The 24,752-nt window shown below is 36.4% G+C and overlaps 1 protein-coding gene across 1 annotated transcript in view; it reads right to left on the reverse strand.

Annotated features, from left to right (window-relative positions):
* Nucleotides 1–4,212: 4,212 nt before the first annotated feature.
* BPNT2 (3'(2'), 5'-bisphosphate nucleotidase 2) overlaps nucleotides 4,213–24,752 on the reverse strand; it is a 32,952-nt gene continuing 12,412 nt past the window's right edge. Inside the window, exons 3-5 of the mRNA XM_064384210.1 lie at nucleotides 23,408–23,503; nucleotides 11,942–12,103; nucleotides 4,213–10,274 (exon numbers count right to left, since the gene is read on the reverse strand). Of these exons, the coding sequence (XP_064240280.1) occupies nucleotides 10,003–10,274; nucleotides 11,942–12,103; nucleotides 23,408–23,503 (530 nt within the window). The 3' untranslated portion in view covers nucleotides 4,213–10,002. The remainder of the gene's footprint in view (nucleotides 10,275–11,941; nucleotides 12,104–23,407; nucleotides 23,504–24,752) is intronic.

Here is a 24,752-nt window from a genome sequence, read left to right on the forward strand (position 1 = left end):
TAAACATATATTACTGATTTAATAAGAATGTATCCACTGCTTCAATCCTTTAAATGTGTGTAATATTTGATATAGAAGTAGTTTAAGGAAGTAATTCCAGAGGTGATTATTATAATGCTATTTGTAATAACTAAAATGGGAAATAACCTAAATGTACAAAAGAGGATACGTTAACTCATACACATCTGTACAGTTGAAAGTAACGGTTACAACTTAGGCTGTAATTAGTATCTACCAACATAAAAAATCAAAGGTATATTGCTAAGTTTAAAAATCAGAGAAAAAATATATATTTCTATTATTGTTGAGATTTGCAATACAATTTATATTTTCATAGGAAAATATAGACAAAAAACACATTAAAATGTGAATCACAGTTTTCTTTGGATAGCAGGATTAAGGCAGTTTTTACTTTTTGCATTGCACTTATCTGTATTTTACTCATTTTCTTTTTGAGCATGCATTGTTTAAAATTAAGACACCAGGTGCCGTGGTTCACACCTGTAATCCTAGCACTTTGGTAGGCAGATAGATCATCTGAGGTCAGGAGTTCAAGACCAGTCTGGCCAACATAGTGAAACCCTGTCTCTACTGAAAATACAAAAATTAGCCAGGCATGGTGGGGCGTACCTGTGATCCCAGCTACTCAAGAGGCTGAGGCAGGAGAATTGCTTGAACCTGGGAGGCAGAGGTTGCAGTGAGCTGAGATTGCACTACAGCATTCCAGCCTGGGCAACAAAGCGAGACCTTGTCTCAAAAAAACAAAAAATTAGGAAAAAACTTACTTGGAAAAAAATTACTTTCAGTTCTACCCCCTCAATATCTTTTTAAATCTTCTAAACCAATTTAATGACAGAATCTAAAATTGTTCAATGGCAAATGGAAAAAGAAATCAAGAGGCACTGGTGGATAAAAGTTTCAGGAGATAGGGTAAAAATACAGGTAGACAATTGGAGAAAGGTGATGAACATATCTATCTCTAAGTTTTCTAGTTTGGGAGACTTTTTGGACACTAATATCTTTAGCTAAGGAGATTACCAGAGGTTGTATATTGCAACATAATTACTTTAGATTTGAACATGCTGAATTTCAGGAGCATGCAGTATAGTCAAAGATATGCATTTGAAAATATGGGTCTAAAGTGTAGGATAAATTTAAAGCAGGGATATAGAAATCTGGGGTCATCGGCACATAGATGATATTTGAAAATTGCTCTGGGAGAATATGCTGAATATGATGAATGGAGACCCAAATACGGAACTTTTGAAAACACAAACATTGAAGAGTGAATTGCAGCAGAGGACACAGTAAGAAACTGAAAAGAATAGTCAAAGAGGTAGGAGGAAAATGAGAAGAAAACAAGGTAATGAAATAAAAGGGGGAAAAATACTCCCCAGAAAGGATTAATCACCACAGCAAAGTTCAAGCTAGACAGCCAGGCAGGCAATCCACTAGGCAGTTTGTGAAGTCACTATTGGATCATAAGGAAGACCATCTCTAAAATGGGAATATTTGACTCCCATCCATGGGCTGTAAGTAAGGCTGACATAAGACATGTAAGAATATTATATAAATTATCTAACTATTCTCACATGCACATAATCCAATTCCCCACCCTTTTATGTGCACACATTACACCTATCTTCCTCAAGTAATTATTAAATATGCACTTTACTCTTTTGCTCTCCTTTTACCAGCTTACCTTCTGTGATCTTGACTCTTCTAGGTACCACTTGTTTTTATGTAATCCATAAAGGTGTCCCAACACAAGAGGCTAGGCTCTTCTACTTTGGTAGGAGCATAGGGCCATAGCAAATGATGCTAGCTTATAATGTTAGCTTTCAAAGAACAGAAAAATCTTATCTTGTCAGGATACATCACAGGAATGCCACTAGAATCACCAAAGGAGGGCCACAAAGGTGGTCTGTAACATTCCATGAAATTAAAATATACTGTGAAGAAAGCTCACTAGCAACCATAGAAACATATTTTCTGGGTAGGTGGCATGAATTTGAAGGAGATGTCAGGAGTTTGTTTCTCCCATCTCACCAATGGTTATAAAAAGAAAGAATAATTAAAAACAAGCTAAGTAAAGTATACCATTCACCTACTGCCCTTTCATGAGTGTACTTAAAATAATAAATGCAGCTGGGTGCAGTGGCTCATGCCTGTAATCCCAACACTTTGGGAGGCCAAGGCAGGAGGATCAAGAGGTCAGGAATTCAAGACCTGCCTGGCCAATATGGCGAAACCCTGTCTCTACTAAAAATACAAAAAAAAACCTAGCTGAATGTGGTGGCACCTGCCTGTAGTCCCAGCTTCTCAGGAGGCTGAGGCAGGAGAATTGCTTGAATATAAACCCAATACTCCAATGGACTCATAGACAGCAAAAAATCATTAGGTCTCTAAAGAGCATCAAGAAGTCATGAACTTCTTGTAATATTCAGGTATTTTCTGCCTCTATATGCAATTGTCGCCTAGAGAGTTGTGTGGAAGTATATGGAGGGAGTGGTAGTGAACTCCAGAACACCGTCCACCTAGATGTTCAAGGCTGGGGCAGAGCTGCCCAGGGTTCAGAGCAAGCCCACAGTCTCCCCCACCCTGCCATCTTTACCTGCAGCTTTATCAAGGGGGAAGTACTAATTTACAAAGTCAATAAATATTTTTTCAAGAAGTCCTTAGGAAATTTAATGTGCAAAATTTCAGTCATGCAACATTGGGAAGAATGTCAATTTATACTTAAGAACCATAGTTGAAGAAATTAAGATATGTTGTGGGTAATAAAAAGTTGCTCTCAAAGGATTTCAAGAGAGAAACAGTTTGCCAGTGATGGAAGGAAACGTCTGGCTAGTTTGAAGCTTGCTTTTTTATTATTATTTTATTTATTTATTTATTTGAGACAGAGTCTTGCTCTGTCACCCCAGCTGGAGTGCAGTGGCACGGTCTCAGCTCACTGAAACCTCTGCCTCCCAGGTTCAAGTGATTCTCCTGCCTCAGCCTCCCAAGTAGCTGGGATTACAGGTGCCTGCCACCACATCCAGCTAATTTTTGTATTTTTAGTAGAGACAGGGGTTCACCATGTTGGCCAGGCTGGTCTCGAAGTCCTGACCTCATGATCTGCCTGCCTCAGCCTCCCAAAGTGTTGGGATTACAGGCGTGAGCCACTGCACCTAGCAAAGCTTGCTTTATTGAGCCTCAGAAGAAACCAAACTAAAACTTGAAAAATTTTAAAGAGGCTAGATGATATCTAACACCTACAAAACTTAAAAACAAAAGCCTTGTGTAGCCTTTTCATTGTACTTTTTGTATTACTGAAACTGGCCCAATTAACCCATAGAACTGATGTTAATGAGATTTTTTCAATCAACATAGAAATTGACCCTCCTGGGCTTAAAGCTTAAAACTTATATTTGCCTTATCTGAGTTCCCTCAGGCCTCCGAGATAGTATGAGTATCAAAGAACTGAATCTTACCCAATCATCCATCCAGACAGTGAGATGCCACACCGTTCATTTGACCACCTGCTGCCTGTTAACCAACTCCTTTTCCTTGCCCCTCCTGTTTTCCTTCTCTGCTATATAAACCCCTAACTTTAGTCAGGAATTGTGGGGGAGGGGGGGTGCAGTTGCTGAGAGACAGATGTGAGACTTATCTCTCATCTCCCTAACATCACCCAAATAAAGCCCTTCTTCCTTGGCAACTCATTGTCTCAGTGATTGGCTTTCTGTGTGGCAAATAACCAGACCTAAACCAAAATCTTGGTGTTCAATAAAATTACCACCTTTCAACAATCTTTTCCTTTCTTTTGTTCTTTTTCTATCCTCCATCTTACTTTTTAAAAATCTCAGGATTCCAGTTATAGTTTTATCATATGTATGTCATGTACGTCTGTTCTCAAACAAATGACTTAAGAGTTCAAAATCAGATGAACTAACAGACAGAAAGCTGAAGGGTTGTTAGGGGTTGGCTCAGGGGTGGGGGCAGGGATATTAGCAGTGGCTGGCAGGGATGCTCAAGAATGAAGAGTTATATTTAATGAGTGTAGTTTGTTTAGAAATGATGAATAGAATATGGAAACGGTTTTAGATGGTTGCACAACAGTGTAAATGCACTGAATGCCACTGAACTGTACACTTAAAAACGGTTAAAATGATATTTTTACGTTTTACCATAACGAAAAAAGGCGGGGGGGAAAGGAGATGCAGCACACCATCTCTTTTAGACATGACCAATTTATTCAGAGAATTCAAATTTCGTTTGGCAAAGTATATCCAAGGGCGAGTTTGGGATAATTATGTCATTGGAAGCAATCACATTATCTACAGCAAATTGCCTGGGGTAGTATCTGAATGAAAGGCAAAACTTTTAAAAACAATTAGTGTGTGGGGGGTGATAACCATAAATATTTGCAAAGGTAACAAAACAACCAGTTTATACAACCAAGGCATGAAACGTGCTAATACTAATAATCCTTTATTCAATTTAGTTCAACACACATTAAGTACTTAATTTGTGCAAAACTGGGCTAGGTGCTGGGGTTGAGGAGGAAATACAAAAATCACCAAGATGCAATCCCTCTCAGGAAGTGTACAATTAATGAGAGCACATATAGAGATGCTGCTTGGAGGTAAAAACTGCTCTAAAACCCATGGAGGGAGGAGAGTTTACTTCCTTGCAGAGGGTGAAGTCGGGACCCATTTAAATTTGGTAGTGTGGGTGAGAAAGGTCGTAACATGCTAAGTAAACTGCTGTGTAAGCATGTGATGGCAACAGCTAATGGTCTAGTTCCTCCATAGCTTTAAATATATGAAAGGGAAAGGAATATTCAAAGGTATTTTTATTTTAATTATCTCATTGTTAGCCCAGTGTAAGGCAAGATGACAAAAAATAAAAGTATGAAGAGGCAGGAACATAGACTGAAAACTCCATTTCCTAGTGTTAGTGTAAACTCAAGCCCTTGTGCATACACATCTAGTTGCTGAAGTCCACACTGCCAAAAAGGGGAAAACCACAAAAGCCAGCCCTAGCAGTGCCCTGTCATCATGGCAAAGTGCTGTCTCTTCTGTGAAACTGAAACAGCTAGCTTTGACTACTGCCGGTAGTGGACAATAGGGCACATGGAAATTAGTTCATAAATGTGCCCTCCTGACACGAGAATAAGAAAGTTGGCTACAGGAGATAATTTCAGTGATGAGGGGGATGAAATATGGTTAATCTGGTTAATTGATGTAATGATAACTCACTATGCCTTACTTCCTATTTTAAAAAAATGTAGAACAAGCAAGTCATTCCTGAATTAAAATTTACTATGGGTATAACATACACCTCAAAATGAATTGTAAGGGAACATATTACTATTCAGATACCACAGTTTATGCTTTTTCAATTTACACACATTGTTAATTATGATACTTAAGGAAACCCTTACAAACACAATATATAACAAGTTGTTTTAATATTATTCATCATCCTTAACTTCTGAAAGTTTGGCTTATGTTATCTTAGCTGGAAGGAAAATTACTTACAAATCTCATTTTCCCATAAAATTAATTCAACATCCAACCTTAAAAATAAACCTTTGCCAATGGTAAGCTGGAATGCATATACCTGCCAGGCTTTGATGAAATAAAAGTAAACAGTTTACATAAGCAGTACATCGTAAAACCAAAACCACCTTTTAAAGTACAAAGTTCGATTCTTCTTGCCCTCTCAGAACTGCCAATCAATTAGAATCCTCTCCCCTTAGGAACTGCTCTGGTTTGTAATGTCGTACACAGTATTTTTTAACATTAATAAATTATTCATACACTATATCATAAATAGCCACTTTTTAAACCAAAATGACTGTAGAGGACTAAGAGAACAGATATAACAGCACACTGAAATAATTTATTTAAAACTAAGATTTGTAAAAATGTGATCTATCCTGGTCTAACATTAAAAATCAAAAGGTGAAATATTATTTCAGACCTATATACATCAAGATGCCAGTTCTTATAAAAAACATACTTCAGTTGTAAATGCTAGGTTATGCAAAAATAATTTTATTTCAATTTAATTTTAATGAATTTCCCCCAACTATATTAAAAACATCAAAAGAACTTAAGTTTTAATGGCAAAAAGTTCCTATTTTCCCCATCTACTAAAAAGATTGTTTTCCCTTATTAACATACAATGCCCTATTGATAAGGCACAACTTTTTTTAGATTAAAAATGAAACCACAGATTAGGTTTATTTTATACAACAGTTACAAGACAGACTTTTTGTAGGCATATAAATACATCTTAAATTCAATCAAGATCTAAGATGAAAAACTATTTCTTTCTAGGATCAATCAACACATAGCCAATAGCTACAGCTAGAATAATTCCAACGGTTCCTGTTTTAACCTGTCAGATTGTCTCCAGAAGTCCATCTTCAAAGTGCCATCTAAGAGAGGAAAGCTGGTTCCCGTTTTGCATTGGCACTCCACCTTCCTTTACTTATGCTCGGCTATCAGAGATGCCTGCCACCTTCAAAGCTGAAAGTGAAATCCATTTTTTGAATTCAATATGAGACAAGGGCAGAGATCCTGACCCCGGGGTGACCAGGGTAAATGTTTGCTTTGCACCCTCCCTGTTACCCTTCCCCTGAGCTCCCTCTAGCTTCTTTCTGACCCTCTTCCTAGCCACCACCCGTCTCCTTCTGACAGTTCACAAAATACTTAAAGGGAGCACCTAACAGGAAGAATTTGCACAACTGTTACTTAAAACATACAAACCAAAATGTTTTTGTTACTTCGTTATATAGTATAAACAATCCACTGAATACTGATTTAAAATCAAGAAAAAAACACTAAAATTGGTGTAGCACATACCAAAACAAACATGACCATCTTGTAGGACCACTGTAAATTCAACTGAAATGGGGCTACGAGAGAGAAAACAGTCAAAGCAGGTTTCCTCAAGCGTGCGTAACTACCCAACTCTCTTGTAATTTTTTCTGCATTTACATTCTTGAGCAATGGGTAGGAAGAAATACAAAACACTCATGTTAGACTTGACAACATAAAGGTTTGTGGTTTTGAAGGTAATTTTCCTTTACTTTCTGAGGAGTCTTTGCAATGTAAAGTCCACCAGGACTTCTCTCTCGCACTAGGAACTTTACCAGAGCTTCAGATTTGAGCGGCCAATATTCAGAAAAATGTATATCTAAAAGAAATTGGGAGTGAGAGTTGTGGGGGGATTACCATGGCTAAGAAAGAGAAGCAGAGATAAAGGAGAACGTAAACGGGCAAGGGAAATGGTCACAGGTAGAGACGAAGAGGAGCAGGACAGCTGATAGGTACTGAGATCGCTGATGTCACTGCTTCTACTAGCATAGTGCATGTTTTAAGGAAAAACTGCCTCAAAATAAGGGCAACAGTAAAGACAAGACCAGGAGTTGGTGACATGTGGGTATTAAAAGTAAAATGTAGTTAATTACTTTGCTACTTTTTAGAAATAATTTTAATGTAATTCTGGGAGATATTACATGACCCATTCATGAAGGTGTTTTACTAGTATGCTCTGGCACAATAACATCTTGTAGAAATAAATATACTGTTCCTAGTTCTGCAATGTATATTGGCTTTTAAAAACAAATAATGTTAAAAATGAACTTTTAATAAAAGTACTTAAAAATCATAACTAGACTATACTCAACATACTATAAAAGAATGTATTTAACTCTCAGCCAATGTCGTAAGTTTTACACACAACACATAACCTTCACAAAGGCATTATCTACATGCAGATTAAAGAAATTAAAAGTAAAATCATCACTTTGGGAGGCTGAGGCGGGCAGATCACCTGAGGTCAGGCGTTTGAGACCAGCCTGACCAACATGGAGAAACCCGTCTCTGCTAAAAATACAAAAAAATTAGCTGGGCCTGGTGGTGCATGCCTGTAATCCCAGCTACTCGGGAGGCTGAGGCAGGAGAGAACTTGGGAGGCAGAGGTTGAGGTGAGCCGAGACCATGCCATTGCACTCCAGCTTAAGCAAAAAGAGGGAAACACCATCTCAAAAAATAATAATGAAATCGTTCCTGCTAATATGAACTAGTTTGCTTCCCACTTATCATAGAGTCCCCTCATAACATTGAAATTAAACTCCATTTTTTACTTGCCAGTTCCATTTCCCTAACTCTGACAGACTATAACAACACATGCTTACAGCACAGGACTCTGGCAACAGCATGTACCTTTGCCATCTCTCCTGAAAAAGTTTCTTCATCTTACTGCAAAGTAGAAAAGATGAGGTCTCTGATACTCTTTTCAAAATTCTCAAGTCCTATTTAAATATCAAGTGTTCCAACTACCAAAACTTTGAATGAATTTTCACTAAAAAGGCCTACTAATGAGGCCCACCACCTTACTGAATTTGACCAGTTGTAAGAGATTGGGTGAAAACATTTGTATCATGTTAGATTCAGTTTACTAATAAGAAAGTAAAGGGCTTTGGACAATGTAACATACAAACCTAAAGTATGCACATTCTACCAGGCTAGAAGGTACATTCTTTGGTCAATTTTACTTCCAAGATAGGAAAATAAAGGGAAAGCTGCTTTATGGTTAAAAAATTTAAAAAAGAAAGAAACCATGTGAAATCCCTCTCCTTATCAGTATGTTATGGGATTCAAGGGCACTGGAGTCATATGAAATAATGGCATGGATAGTTTACATGAAGTTTCCAGACACCACACTGAGAGAAACCACACATCCCAACGAAAGATAATTCACAAATCAAGTTTCTAGTTGGTTACACAATGAATACGTCACAACTTTTTTTTCTAACCAGACTGAATAGAAAAAATTTTATCAAAAAGTACCTTCAACCTTCATTATTTTAATCTGAAGGGAAATTAAGAGAATCTCAAAAGTTACTACACTTTCAGAGTTTGGTTAGGCTAGATATATTTATTAATAGTTAAAGCAACCACGGCAAAAGCAACCATATTCATTCTTGATAATGAAATAATCTTCTATATACAAACCTGGCAAATTTTCTTAAAAATGCTAAAACAAAGTATCTGGAAATAATGAAAGCTAGTTCAATTCACTCAGTAATGTCGAGTAACTTTCAACTGTAACAGAATCATTTTTATTCTTATGGTACCTTACAGCATATTTTACCCTTAATGACAAAATGAACCAAAATTGTAGTGCTAACCCTGAAACCTTAAACCAAACCTTACAAAGTTAAGACTAAATGTTGGTCAGAAGGAAAAGAATGCAACCATGCATCTTCTATAGGGAAAATGAAAATCGACAGCAAGATGGCAGAAATGTTGAACTCCTGGTACAAACACACTTTTCTTTATAAAAACAAAACAACACGCACACACACACAGAAATTATTACAATGCAAACCATCATGTGTCTCTATGTTCTATCAGCTGGTGAACCTGTTATTAAAATTTCAAAGAAAAAATTAAACTTTTTCTATTTTAATCCATAGAAATATTCAGTAAACATAAATACAACATTTGTTGCATATTAATGAGTGTGTGGCTTCTTGTGCTTTCCATCCAAATTAGAGGTAAAAATCCCCAATGACTATTATCAATGAGATACAATTGTAAAGTTATATTAAACATCTACACAAAAATCAACCTTTCCTTCAACCGAATTCTATATGAAAGTACTAACAGTGAAGATTCATGTTGTGTGAAAATAGTGACTCATAACAATGTAGACTCAACTACAGATTTTAATTCACAAATATATATATATGCGCCTTGTGTATGACAACTGTATGAAAATAGTCTCAAAAATAAAGACAATACTTGAGACACAAAGCAACGCATTTTCCCTGATCTTGCATCCTATTACAGGGAAAATAAGTCTCTGATGCTTCATAAATACTTTAAAAAGTTCGGGATGGCCTTAACCATGCATAGTGTCCATCAATCCTTTGAAGCTTCCAGCATTTCAGGCTAACCATCTCAGTTGTGAAGAACTGCACCCTGTAATCAGTTACGCTTATTTATGTCCTGTCTTTTCTAGATCTGGGAGTTTTCTGACCAGGGCCTGGTGGTTCATTCTGATGCTAGCAAGGAGTCCCCCTTCAATGCCGTCTGAACCGGTATAACTGATTTCTTCACCACTCAGGGTAGTCATATGCCCCCCAAGGGCTTTTAAGATGGCATTACCAGCACATATATCCCACTTCTTGATGTATGTCACATGGATATACAAATCAGCTTTTTCTTGACTCTTATCAGGCACATCCAAAAGTGCTAAAACTTTATAACCTAAAAGATAAACAAAGAACTTAGGTTATCGTTCAAAAAATTTTAAGAAAGCGTACTTTTTTGACTAAGTAAACTGTCGAAATAAAAGGACCGGGTGTGAGGAAGCTTGCTGCAGTCTCTGCAACTGCTTAAGTTTAAAATAATTTCAAATTTAAAAAATTTTAAAGTAACAGTATAAACATTAAACTCAGAACAAAAATGAGTTATAGGCATATATTTCATTTCAAAAATGAGCTTTACTTAAACATTTAAGTAGGCCTGATGTGAAAGATGTGAAAGAAGAGAACTAACAGTAACACTACCACTCTAAGGCCTTTTTGTAATGAGGCAGAATTTTAAAAATAAAGTAATAAATGCAGAAGAAACTGGGTCTAGATTCCAGTCACCTCATTCCTACTGGGTATTCTGGACATTACTTTTCCTAACCAACCTAACAGAGAGCCTCTAAGAAAACAATGAAGCCATATTAAAGAAGGCAGATTTATAGAACAGAAAATTAAAACTATTAGGCTTAAAAGTTAAAAAATCTTGGCCAAGTGTGGTGGCTTAAACCTGTAGCACTTTGGGAGGCCAAGGCAGGCAGATTGCCTGAGCTCAGGAATTTGAGATCAGCATGGACAACGTGGTAAAACCCCAACTCTACTAAAGATACAAAAAATTAGCCAGGCATGGTGGTGCATGCCTGTAGTCCCAGCTACTCAGGAGGCTGAGGCATGAAAATTGCTTCAGCCTGGGAGGAAGAGGTTGCGGTGAGCAGAGATCACACCACTGCACTCCAGCCTGGGAGACAAAATGAGATCCTGTCTCAAAAAAAACTGTTAAGAAGTATTACTTCTCCCTTTATGCGTGCTGAGAAGGTTTTCCAACACGTTTGTTTTCTGACCATAATTTGCTATTAACCCGAATTAAAACATTTCTGACGTGTTAGACCACAGTCATAACAGGATGTGACAAACAGCCCCTCAAGCCAAATCCAGGTCATGGCCTGTTCTTATAGGGCTCTTAAGATGAGAATTTTAAAAATTTGTTTAAAAGTTCATTAAAGAAAATCAAAGAATAGTATGCAACAGAGACTGTATATGGCTCATGAGGCTTGAAATATTTATTATCTGTTTCTTTTCAGAAAAACTAAGCTGACTGCTGATCTTTAATTGGGTAATACAATAGTACAGAAAACACAGTAAGCTGGATGGGTACCAGCCTCTCTTGCTCATCCCAGGCATGCAGGTTAAAGAGTTCAGGGGTGTTAAAGTGACCCAGGGATTAGCCTTTCTAATAATACTTATGATGACACTTGGCATCTTTCTCTCAGATGAAGGATCTTAAGTGCTTGATCTTTCTTTCTCTCCCTGATATTCCCACAGTTAAATAAGATAATCATTTTGAAATCAGATTGCATAAAAAGCAACTAGTGGTAGATCTAATGGGAATATGCTTTTGTATATTCAAGAAGAGAGATCACTGTTGTGAGATTGCTTCTTTCTACTAAGAATGGAACAGTGACTAAAATCCCACCCTTGAGGTTACCAAACAGGAGCCCAAGCCTGCCTTGAAAGTACACTATTCCTCTTCACTTTCTTCCCAAGCATGGACAAGCAAATTAGTCTCCTGACATAGTCTTGACAATGCCAGGAACACACTCCAGGGATCACACAGGAAGAACATACCAGCACCACCAGCTGGGATAATTGTAGTCTGGTTTCCAAAAGTCTGAAGAGCGACCTGTTTGACCATCCCTGAATGGGAACGAGACACAACGATCCTTGGGGTCTTCTCATTGTAGGAAGAGCGGGCTTTCACATTTGAACCACCATCTACCATTGCCCAAGCTGAAAAGCAAATATAATATCCATAAATGCCACTGAAGCTTTAAAACTAAAGGTTATATTCTTCAGAACCCAAAGTACCATATGATTGACAAAATACTCTCTTCTAAAAAATTATTTGTATTTTTTTCAGAGTACAAAAGTAATATATCTGTATTTTTACATTAAAATAGACATGTATTAAGACAAAACTGAAAAAGGTCATGCAATCTTGCACAGCCAATGAAAACGACTATTAAATATCTAGCTTAAGGATTCCCATGCTCCACTGGGATGACACTGCAACTCCACTTCTCCCTGCATCTATCTCACTTTCTTCTCTCCCTTTCACAAATGTGATCCCAAGAGCACTCCCTAATAAACATCCTGAAGCTAATCTCCAGTTCAAAGTCTGATTCCTGGGAGCAACATAAGCACAACTAACTTCCCTAACTCCAATTTTAAAATTCATTTTCTCATATACTGCCTCAATTTCTGATATACTCATGGTTTCAATTATCTGCATATTAGCTCAAACTCCTAAGTGACTTTATAAACAGAAAATAGTTAAAAGAGGTGAGCTGGATTTACATATCAGCCTTATCAGAGTATTAAAGAAGAAGCCTTAGATTTCAAAATAGAATAGAAATTTTAAAGGGAAGGGGATGCTAGAGATGGCTTCAGATGATTTTCTTGGTTTGGAAGTTTTCTTCACTGACTATAAAACTATACAAGAGAACAAACTTACTCAGAATTATCCCAATTAGATTGTTGTTTTAGCAGTCACTCACTACAGGGCAAGATATAGTCCACCATGGCTAGTAATGAAACCAGCTGCATCACCAGCTTATTTCTGGCTGCAGAAAAAAAAAATCAAAAACATTAGCTGAGTCTGGGTTTCTGAGTTCCCCAAGAATAATGGCAGTCTCCTGGACTCTTCTCATACCTCCTTCTGAAAACTATATGCAGCAATAAGAAGAACAAATAGAAATACCCATGCTCTATACCTACAGAGTAAGTAGGAGACAGAAGAGAGCTATCAACAAAAATGTAAGAGAAAGTAAAGGAGTAAACGCTGAAGATTAGCAGGATAAGTGCTGAAGCTAACCCTAGTGTGGGGATTATAGCAGGAGCTTCGCAGAGGTGCCAAGAGGTCAGAGAACTCCCAGTGGCTGCAGGACTCAGATAATAGCAGCCAGGATTTCTCCCCAGAAGGAAGAGGTCCCATCTAAAATGAGAAGTACTGAAAACAGGCCTAAAATTTGGCAACAAAGCATCAAGCAGCAGCTTGGAGAAGACATGGGACCAAAAGTGTAGTCTTGAGAACACCCTGGTGGCAGCGAGGGAGGGGATGATGATGTAAGGCATCTTTTGGGATTTGGAAGACAGCAACTAGAGCTGAAGAGAAGACAGTAAGATGGGGGCTTTATTGAAACAAGGTCAGATCAAACAAGAAAGGAGAACTCTGAAAACAAAAAAGCATACTAATAATGAAGATAAAGTCTTTCCCACACTAAAAGACATGAAAGCTCCCGAACTGATTCTGCCACCACTCTTCCATTAATCCCACAATAGCTGACCCAAATATGAATGAATAAGAAACATAAAACTGCAATGTCCACTGAAAAATATAAAAAGAAAACACAGATGAAAACATTTCAGACTACATGAATTTCCACAATGCAGAGAAAACCTATAAACCAGTATCTAACATGACTAAAAATAAAAAGCAACGATATATTGAATAAATGCCATGAAACAAAAGATCAACAACTCAGAAAAGATGGGCAAACAATAACAAGCTGTGAAATGGGAGCTCACCTAACACAGAAAAGAAACTGAAAACAAAGAAAAGACAATCACTGCAGGCTTAGCACTGAATCACAGGGCACACAAAGGGCAACAGACTTGTTCAAAAGTATAGCAAGCAATGAGAAAAGCAAAAAGGAAAACGAAACAAGCAAGCATATAAAAGGAACTACAAAGAAAGTGATAGGTAAAAAAAACTAAAGAAGAGTTAACATACAAATATAAGAAGCCCCTGAAAAAGAAAAACTATTAGGATAGAGCTAATCTATAAAATTACAATTCAAGAAAATGTTCCTAAAAAATAAAAGAGGATCTTAGTCTGGGCTCAGTGGCTTGTGCCTGTAATCCCAGCACTCTAGGAGGCCAAAGTGGGAGGATCACTGGAGCCCAGGTGTTCGAGGCTGCAGTGAGCTATGATCATGCCACTGCACGCCAGCATCAGCAACAGAGTGAGATCTTATCTCTAAAATAATTTTAAAAATTAGGAGAGGACCTAAATATCTATACTAAGAGACACACTGAGCACCTGGAAAATCTGCCCAGAATGCCAGTTCTAAAAGATATCATAGTTAAATCATCAAAGATAAAGTTTAGTGGGTTGAATAGTGTCCGACCAAACTTCACGTCCACTTGGAACCTTCAGATTGTGAATTCATTTGGAAACAGGATATTTGCAAATGTAATTAGTTCAGCTGAGGTCATAGTGGAGTAAGGTGGGCCCTAAATCTAATGACTGGTGTCCTTATAAGCAAAGGAGACAGAAAGGAGATTTTCATGTGAAGACAGAGGCAGAGACTGGAGTGATGCATCTACTGACTAAGGAATGCCAACAATGTCTACAGCCACCAGAAGCTGCATGAGAAAACTTCCTTTAACCCTGCAGAGGAAGCATGGCCCTGTTGACTTCTTGATACCAGACTTCTGGCCTCCAGAACTTTAAAATAATAATTTTCTGTTGTTTCAAGTTTGTGGTAACTTGTTACAACAGCCCAAGGAAACTAATACAGGGTGAATCAAAGACTATAACTAGCCAAGTAGTCTTTCAAGTTATCAAGACTATAGACGAAGTTGGTAGCATGTACTCAGGGAAGATCATACCATGAGTTATCACTTCTAAGGCAAGCTTTATCCAACCAAGGGGTGACTGAGGAACTCTTAGTAAATGCATTGTTGGTTACCACTGAACAAATTTTACTGTGGATTTCTGAGGAAACCAAAGATGGGAAGGAATAAGGTAAAAGAATAAGGTATGTGTAAGTGGTTATCTCACAGTTGGCTGATAAAAGTTAAAGGACACCATTTAACTCTGACAAGCTGAATAGGAGAGTGGAAAAGTAAACATCAAAAGAATAAAACTGACTAAAATGGGATGATGGTCAAGGCTAAAATATGCTAATTTCATTGTTGCTTATAGTAGTGAACCAAGAGACAATGAGACGACGTCTAAAGAAAAGGACTACATGAGTATGCAAAGAAAAAAGAAGAAAGGCATCAGCGAAAGTGAGCAACAAAAAGAACACATTTAACTTAATAACAACAGTAGTTGTTTGAACCACACTGAACATATAAAATTCATTAGATCATAAGAATATTTTATATAGAGAGAAAACCTGTTCCTCCCTGGAAAATCATGCTCCTGCTGGTAGTGTTCTATATAACTAACTCCTTACTCTGAAAATTAATAAATAAAAACAAAAAGAATTAAATATTTATCCTGCTTTTCTAGAAGAAACATTTCAGGATAAACAAATTAACTCCAGTTAATAGAGAAAGTTCTCTATAGAAGAATTCATGGTAATATATGTAGAAACAACAGAATTAGAAAATCTCACTTTATAACATCTTCAATAGATCTAAAAACTATTATGTGAAAGGTTTAATAAAAACTGATCTGAAATGATGTCAAAATCTCTCTCCAGATTACCTGCTAGTAGCAAAAAAATAAAAACTTTATAATTAAGAGATCAGGTCATGACCACTTTAATCATCTGAACATCATTAAATGGCAAGAGACAAGTATTATGTAATGCGATGCAGTAGGAAGTACATGAAACATACCTACAGTGTAATCACAACAAAAATGCTTCACCTCAATCCAACCAAGGATTGGTATCTAATCTGCACTTTATAAGAGGATATAAAAATAAACAAGTTTAATGGCACCCTCTGGAAACAATCAGACAAGTCCAAAAGGTGGGATATTCTAAAGGAGAAATGACTTAAACTTCTCAAAGTCAATGTCATGGGAAGGATAAGGGGCCTAGGGGTTGTTCTAGATTATGAAACCTTAAAAATCTATCAACCAAAATAAATGCTTGTTGGTTGATTGGATCTTGGTGTGAAGTAATTAACTGTAAAATACACCTTGGGAGCAACTGGGGAAATGTAAATATTCCATGACATTAGGAAATAATTGTTAATTTTATTATATAGTCCTTGTGCAGAAAATGTACTTACTTTTTAGAGATGCATACTGAAGCATAAGGGTAAAATATTATGATCCTTATAATTTTCTTTAAGATACATAGGCCAAAAAATAGGAAAGCAAATATGTAAAACTGTTATCAACTATTAAATCTGGATGAAGGGGTATATAAGTATTCATTATAATTTTGTTTGTTTGAAATTATTCATAATAAAAAAATGAAGAGAAAAAAATCCTCTAAATTTTTTATAAATATTCCAAAAACAGTAAAGAAGTGAATTTACACTGTTTTATCTCTAGAGGTCAGTATTGCATAAGAGAATAAAAATATTACAGCATATCTCAGTACATACTACCAGAATAATGTAAGAATTGCTAACTTAAAAATACAGTAGGTGTTTAAATAAATATAAATGATGGATGATGATGAGGTAATAGTGTTAAGGTAGAACAGCAGCTACAGAATGTGTTTTATTTTACCTGCAAGATATGCTAAAAAAAAAAAAAAAGTCCAGTAGGAAATAAAAAGTGGTTGGTACTTTCCTACAGCGACTTCAGACATTACAATTTATTATTAATAGCTACAAATTTCACTGAGTGAATATACACTTGACCCTTGAACAACATGGGTTTGAACTGCGTAGCTCCACTTATACCCAGATATTTTTCAATAAATATTTTGGTAAGCTTTTTGGAGATTTGTGACAATTTGAAAAAAATTCATAGACAAACTATGTAGCCTAGAAATATTTTTTAGAAAAAATTAAAAAAAGCTAGGTATGGCATGAATGCATAAAACAGATGTTGGTGTTAGCTTGTTTTACCATTTACTACCATAACTACACACAAATTATAAAAAGTTAAAACTTACCAAAACTTAAGCGCATAAGCACTTACAGACCATACATACATAGCACCATTTACAGTTAAAAGAAATGTAAACCAATGTAAAATCATAAACGGCACAAAATTAACTATAGTACATAACGTACTACTTAAATAATTTTATACTACCTCGCAATGCTATTGTGTGAGCCCAAGTGTCAGGAGTACCCACTTAAAACCCTGTGTGACATAATCATCTCTATGTGAGCAGTTTGTCTCTCCGGTAAAGTGCTTATCATGGTAAAAACTGATCTCTTCTGGTTTTTTGCATACTCTCCATAGTGTTGAGTACAATTTCAGAGTGTTTAATGCAAACTTTGAATAATACCATGAGACCCATTTGAAGAGCCACTAGTGATGCCAGAAGTGCTTCCAAGTAGAGAAAAATCATGACACTACAAGAATAAGTTGAATTGCTTGATATACGCCACAGATTGAGATCTACAGCTGTGATTGTCTGCTGTTTCAAGATAAATGAATACAGCATAAAAATTATGAAAAAAAAAAGAAAATTCAAGAAGCCATTGCTGAAGCTACACCAACAGGTGCAAAAATCTTAACATTTTTTATGAAATATTTTATCTCATATTGAAAATGCAGCTATTACGTGGGTACAAAATTGCTATATGCCTAAAGACTGTAGTATGATTCAAGAAAAAGTGAAGTCATATGACAACTTTAAAAAAAAAAGAAGGTGAAGAATCTAAAGCTGGATTATTTAATACCAGCAAAGGATGGTTTGATAATTTTAGAAAGAGTTCTGGCTTTAAAAAATGCCAAGATAACAGGAGGAGCAGCAGCAGACTAGTTCCCAGATGCCATTAAGAAAATTACTGGGTTCTGTCTGCTTGAACAGGTTTTCAACGAAGACAAAAGTGTCCTACCCTGGAAAAAAAAAAAAAAAGGAATATAGATAGATAGATAGATAGATAGATAGATAGATAGATAGATACGCCACAAAAAATATTTACTAGTAAGGAAGAGAAATGAGCATCAGGATTTAAGACAGGAAGGGATAGGCTAACTCTACTGTTTTGTATAATGTAGTCAGGTTTATGCTCAGGATAGCCCTTATCTACAAAACCCGCTATAACCCCTGAGTCTTGAAAGGAAAAGACAAACACCAGCTGCTTGCTAGTCTTCTGACTACAACAAGAAGGCCTGGACAACAAGATCCTTTTTCTGAATTGAGTCCATGGATGCTCTGACCCTGAAGTCAGAAAGTACCTTGTCAGAAAGTACAAGTATGGGACAATGCCCCTGGCCATCCAGCACCCCATGAGTTCAACACTAAAGGCATCAAGTGGTCTACTTGGCCCCAAACACTATGTCTCTAATCCAGCCTCTAGAGCATGAGGTCATAAGGACCCTGAAGGCTCATTATACAAAGTACTCTATGGAAGACTGTCAGTACTAATAGTACAGAACCCTAACAGAGAAGATCATTGAAAATCTGGAAGGATTACACCACTGAAGATGCCATTGTTACAGAAAAAGTCATGAAATGTATCAAGCCCAAATTAGTAAATTCCTGCTGGAAAAAAACTGCCCAGATATTGTGCATGTCTCTACAAGATTTACAACAGAGGCAATCAAGAAAACCAGGAAAGATTGTAGACAATATTTTTAAAAGGTAGGGACTAAAGGGTTTCAAGATAGGGATCTCGAAGACATTCAAGAGTGACTATACACCACACCAGAGGAATTAACAGAAGACAACTTGATGGAGATGAGTGCTTCAAACCAGGGCTAGACGATGAGAAAGAAGACACAGAAGAAGCAGCACCAGAAAACAAATTAATATTAAACAATTTGGAAGAAAGGTTCCCATTATTCAAGACTGCTTTTGACTTATTTTATGACATGGACTGTTTTATGATACAGTCACTGAAACCAAAGCAAATAAGGAAGGATTGGTACCATATAGTAAAAGTTTTAGAGAAATGAAAAGCAAAACAGTCAAACAGACATTACAACATATTTCCCTAAAGTTACACCAAGTCACCCTGCCTCTCCTTCCACCTCCTCCACCTGAGACGACAAGAGCAATCCCTTCTCTTTCTCCTCCTCCTCTGCCTACTCAATGTGAAGACAAAAAGGATGAAGACCTTTATCATAAACCACTTCCTCTTATTCAATCATATTTGTTCTTATGATTTTTCTCAGTAACATTTTCTTTCCTCTAGCTTACTTTATTGTAAGAATACAGTACATAATAAATATACAAAATATGTGTTAATCAACTAAGTTATTGATAAGATTTCTGGTCAAAAGGAGCCTATTTGCAGTTAAATTTCTGAGGAGTCAAAAGTTACACACAGATTTTCAACAACCAGTGTCCCAACACTGATTGTCTGCACAGTTCATGGGTCTATGGTACTATATTTACTTATACATTTATATATTACTTCATTAAAACACTATTGAAATATTTCTTGCTTCTAAGAATTTCAAACTCAAGGAATTAACTCAAATTAAGCCTGATAAAAATTTTTATAAGCTTTGCTCCAACTACTGCCAACAACAATAATATCTAGTTCCCACAATAGTCAAGTGTAGCTAAATTCTGGTAAACATACCAATACTTAAAAATTGGTATTCTGCCAGCATCAACATACCGTCTGGATCTGAAAATAACATTCCAGGAGGAGGACACAAGGCAAACAGACGTTCAGTGTGGGAATGGAAGGTCAACCCAACATAATTCTGAACTTATTGATTATTTCAGAGAGTTTGCTGACTGGCAAGCACCTTTGTGTTCCCGTGTATTAGGCAAGTTAGCCACATTACAGAAGAGTGGGGTATTACATTACTAACTGAAAAAAGACATTTTTAGAAACTACTTTTTCCCAAGTTCGGGATATTTGGCTTCTTTAAGGTGAGTAAGCCTATAGATGAGAGATGAATATATATCCTTATTAAACAAAGGTTTCTAAAAAGGGGCATTTTATTATGCCTACTCTTCCCTCAGTACGTACAGATGTGGAAAACAACGCCCATAGAATGTGAACCTATTTGCCTATCTAATATCAATTTCCTCTTCATTTCCTTTATTGAGCTTCCAATTCTCTTTGGAATAGCAGGCTCTGTTTGCAGGTAAAGGTGCCATGTGACATTTGGCCAATAAAATGAAGCAGAGGTTTAATGGATAGGACTTCAAGTTACTTTTTTCCTAATACAAAGAATATCTGGGGTAGACCTTTTTTACCTCTCTTCTTTCTCCTTTCTTCCTGCCTAAAACAGAACCATGGTAAATGAGAGGACCCACCTTTGTGAACATGCAAACAAAAAGCTACCTTGTAAGAAAAAAAAGCAAAAAGAGAGAAGTCAGGTCCTTAAACATATTATGGAGTCACTGAAGCACACCTACACTTTGGCCTTCTTGTTAGTTGAGAAAAAGAAACCCTTGTGGAATCACTGTAATCAGATTTACATTGTGTGTAGCTAAACGCCCTCCTAACTGATATAGTGAGATAACAAGAGGCAGCATCAAAAGAACAAGAAGGATTCAAAGACTTAAGCTCTGTATTTACTCTGTAAAATCGAAATTTTTAATTTTTACTTTTTAACTTTTAATTTTAACTTTTTATTATAATTTTTTAACTTTTTATTATAAATTTTTAATTTTTAACTTTTACTCTGCAAACTTAAAAAAAAGTCACCATAATTTCCATTATGGTAGAATTCCTTCCAGAGTTATTGGAGACTGAAAAAATTTATGTCAATGCACTTCATGAACTGTGAAAATACAAAATAATTTTGAGATACTAATAAGAAGTGGTTAGTTCTTACAGTCACATTTTGAATTTATGGTTTTCATGATGGGAGCTCCTAAGTCCATTTTTTCAACTATAAAAAAGATAATGTCTTTCCTTGTCATATAGTTACTGAAAGATTCAAATAAGGTAACATTAAGTAAACTGTAAATTGTTAAACACTATATAAATGTTAGAAATTATGGAGTTACTATTTTGAAAGTGGTGTGATATTGATTTGAATAAAATTTCTAGGGTTGATTCTACTAATAATTTACATGAATGACCTTGAGGAATGTATTAAATTTTTGAGTCTCATTTCCTTATTTGTAAGTGAGAGTACTGACTTTAGTCTGTGTCCCTCTCTCTGTGTAGCAGTAGTATGCTAATGACAGAATCCCTAAATTTTAGTTTGGATAGCCATTGAAAATAAGGACATTTTTTTTTTGGCTCCTTTGCGACTGGGTTCTAGATAGGTTTTGATCAATGGGATGTGAGGTGAAGAGATGGATGTTTGACTTCACAAGTCAAACCCTTAGTGGGAAATGTCCCCCATGTCTCTCTTTTTACCCTTTCCATTGGTGAAATATGGCTGAAGTGGTGAGCCATCCTCAGTGACACAGAGGAAGGCAACAGCAAAACAGCAATAGAGACAGAACTGCATGCCTGGCACCAGGGAACTACCCTGGCAGTCACAGACTGCTTATATACCGTGTATTAGAGAAGAGAGAAATAAACTACTTTGTGTTCAACCTCAAATATTTTGGTTACATTATGGCAGTCTAAATTAACAGCCTAGTGTGTATCCTAACTAATTCAGTAAGGATTTAAAAAAATACATGAAAGTAATCCATAAGCCATAAACAATGATATAATCTCACAGTACTTTGCCACGGCAATGGCATAAATCTTTTGTAGTTTATCAAACCATCAACTTTAAAAATTATTTGAATTATGAAAAGAAGAAAGTCAGATAGCACAAAGTGGACTTGATTTTGAAACACACAGCCAGCAATCAAATAGATGTTTAGCCAATCTCAGAGCAGCTGGAATGTGGGATTCACAGTTATTCAGCAAAGCTAATCCACAATTTTAGAGTAATCAAATATTAACTTTGTCTTTCTGTTTCTCCCCACTTCATAGACAGTCTTTTTATGCAGTTACCAATCATGCCCCTAAGATACAATGGGGATGACTGGAGTAAATGACATTAGTATGGGATGCCCATTGTATCAGTATCCTAAAGCTGCCATAAAAAACTACAGGTTGAGAATCTCTAATCCAAAATTTCAAAATTTGAAATGCTCCAAAACAAGCACCGACATGATGCCACAAGTGAAAAATTCCACACTGGATCTCATGATGGGTCACAGACAAAACTTTGCTTCCAGCACAAAATTATTTAAAATGTTGTACAACATTACCTTCAAGCAATGTAAACAAGCTATATATTAAATATAAATAAATTTCATGTTTATACTTGGGTCCCATCTCCAAGATCTCATTACATATATGCAAATACATAAAATCTGCAATGTGAAACACTTCTGCCCCCCAAACATTTCAGAAAACGGATACTCAATTTGTAACACAAACCTGATGGCTTATAAAAAATATATGTATTTTCTTACAGTTCTAAAGGCCAGAAGTCTAAAATCAAGGGGTCAGAAGAGTTAGTTTCTTCTGGAGGCTCTGAGGGAAAATAACTTCCATGATTCTCTCCTAGGTCCTGTGACTGCAGTCCTTAGCCTATTAAAGACATCACTCCAATCTCTGCCTCCACTTTCACATCATCTTATCCCACATGTGTCTGTGTCCTTTCTGTTTCTTATAAAAATACGCTAATTGGCTTAAGAACCTACTCTAACCCGGTATAATCTCATCTCAATGCTTACCTTAACTTTCTGGGTTGTTATGGTTGAACTATGCCCCCCAAAAAGATATGCTGACATCCTCAATCCCAGCACCTTGGAAACTGATTTTATTTGGAAATAGGGTCATGACTGATGTACTATGTTAAGATGCAGTCACACTACAGTAGGGTGGGCACTTAATCCAATATAACTGGTGCGCTTGTAAGAGGGGAGACACAGATACACAGAGAGAATGCCATATGATGATGGAGGTAGAGATTGGAATAAGCACTTATAAACCAACCACCACCACAGAATACTGGCAAACTGCCAGAAGCTAAGACAAAAACAAAAAAAAATTGTCCCTTACAGGTTTCAGGGAGAGCATGGCTCTGCCAGCACCACAATTTTAGTTTTCTAGGCTCCAGAACTATCAGACACTACATTTCTGTCGTTTAAGACACATAATTTGTGTTATTTTGCTACAGCAGCCCTAGGAAACTAACACAGGAGTGGACACAAATTTGGGTGCAGGACGGTAAATGCTATAGATAAACGGTTCAATAACAATAACTCTTGAAAGCTCTAGCATATGTCATACCTGTATATTCGGAAAATGGCTTATGTATAACTCCTAGCACAGGTTTACCATTTACAGCCACACACACCATAGTAGTGACATACTTTCGAAGATCCTCTATGAGAAAAAAACAAAACAAGACACACAAATGTCAAAGTAATGTGCATAAAGTCAGGATACAATATTATACTTTATTTCATTAAAAAATTTATGTACACAAAATGTCTTTCCAAGACAATAATCCCTTCAAGCAAACAGAGTCCAAGGGCAAGAGCCAGTTTAAAGGAGTGGCTAAAGGTCTGGTTCACAATTAGATACCACCTCTCACCAGTCAGAATGGCAATTATTAAAAAGTCAAAAAATAACAGATGTGAGTGAGGTTGTGGAGAAAAAGGAATGCTTATACACTGTTAGTGGGAGTGTAAATTAGTTAAGCCACTGTGGAAGACGGTGTGGCAATTCAAAGGTCTAAAGGAAGAAATACTATTCGACCCAGCATTCCTATTACTGGGTATATATCCAAAAGAATATAAATCATTCTATTATAAAGACACATGCACATGTATGTTCACCGCAGCACTATTTACAACAGCAAAGACACGGAATCATCTTAAATTCCCATCAATGACAGACCAGGTAAAAAAAAAAATGTGATACGTATATATCATGGAATACTCTGCAGCCATAAAAAAGAACAAGATCAGGTCCTTTGCAGGGGCACGGATGGAGCTGGAGGCCATTATCCTTAGCAAACTAACACAGGAACAGAAAACCAAATACCATGTGTTCTCTAAGTGGGAGCTAAATGATGAGAACACATGGACACATAGAGGGGAACAACACACATTGGGGTCTTTCAGAGGATAGAGAGTGAGAGGAGAGAGAATCAGGAAAAATAACTAACGGATACTAGGCTTAATACTTGGGTGTCATGACACACATTTACCCCATGTAACAAGCCTGCACTTGTACTCCTGAACTTAAAAGTTAAAAAAAAATTACATTTAGAATCAAGACCCTTTTATATTATAAAAATCACACAAAACAAAAGAGTTCTGGTTCAATAGACAGATTACCTGGGTTATTCTCCTAGCCCACCATTTTGTTACCTGAATGTCCTTGGGTAAACTACTTAAATTCAGTTTCCTTATCTGTATAATATAAACAATAACTAAGCACTCATCTTTAGGTATAAAGTAACTTTTAATATTAAAAATCAAATTAGACACTTAAAATAGTCCCTGCAAAAGGCATGTGATCACTAAATGCTATTATATGATCAGGCCAAACTCAGTTTAGGAAGAAATTTTATAAACAAATCCCACGATATTCCATATTTCTATTATCTACTCCTAAAAAACTCTGC

Source organism: Aotus nancymaae, unplaced genomic scaffold (genome assembly GCF_030222135.1).
Source record: "Aotus nancymaae isolate 86718 unplaced genomic scaffold, 86718_ANA_hifiasm-v0.15.2.pri h1tg000036l, whole genome shotgun sequence".
Classification (NCBI taxonomy): domain Eukaryota; kingdom Metazoa; phylum Chordata; class Mammalia; order Primates; family Aotidae; genus Aotus; species Aotus nancymaae.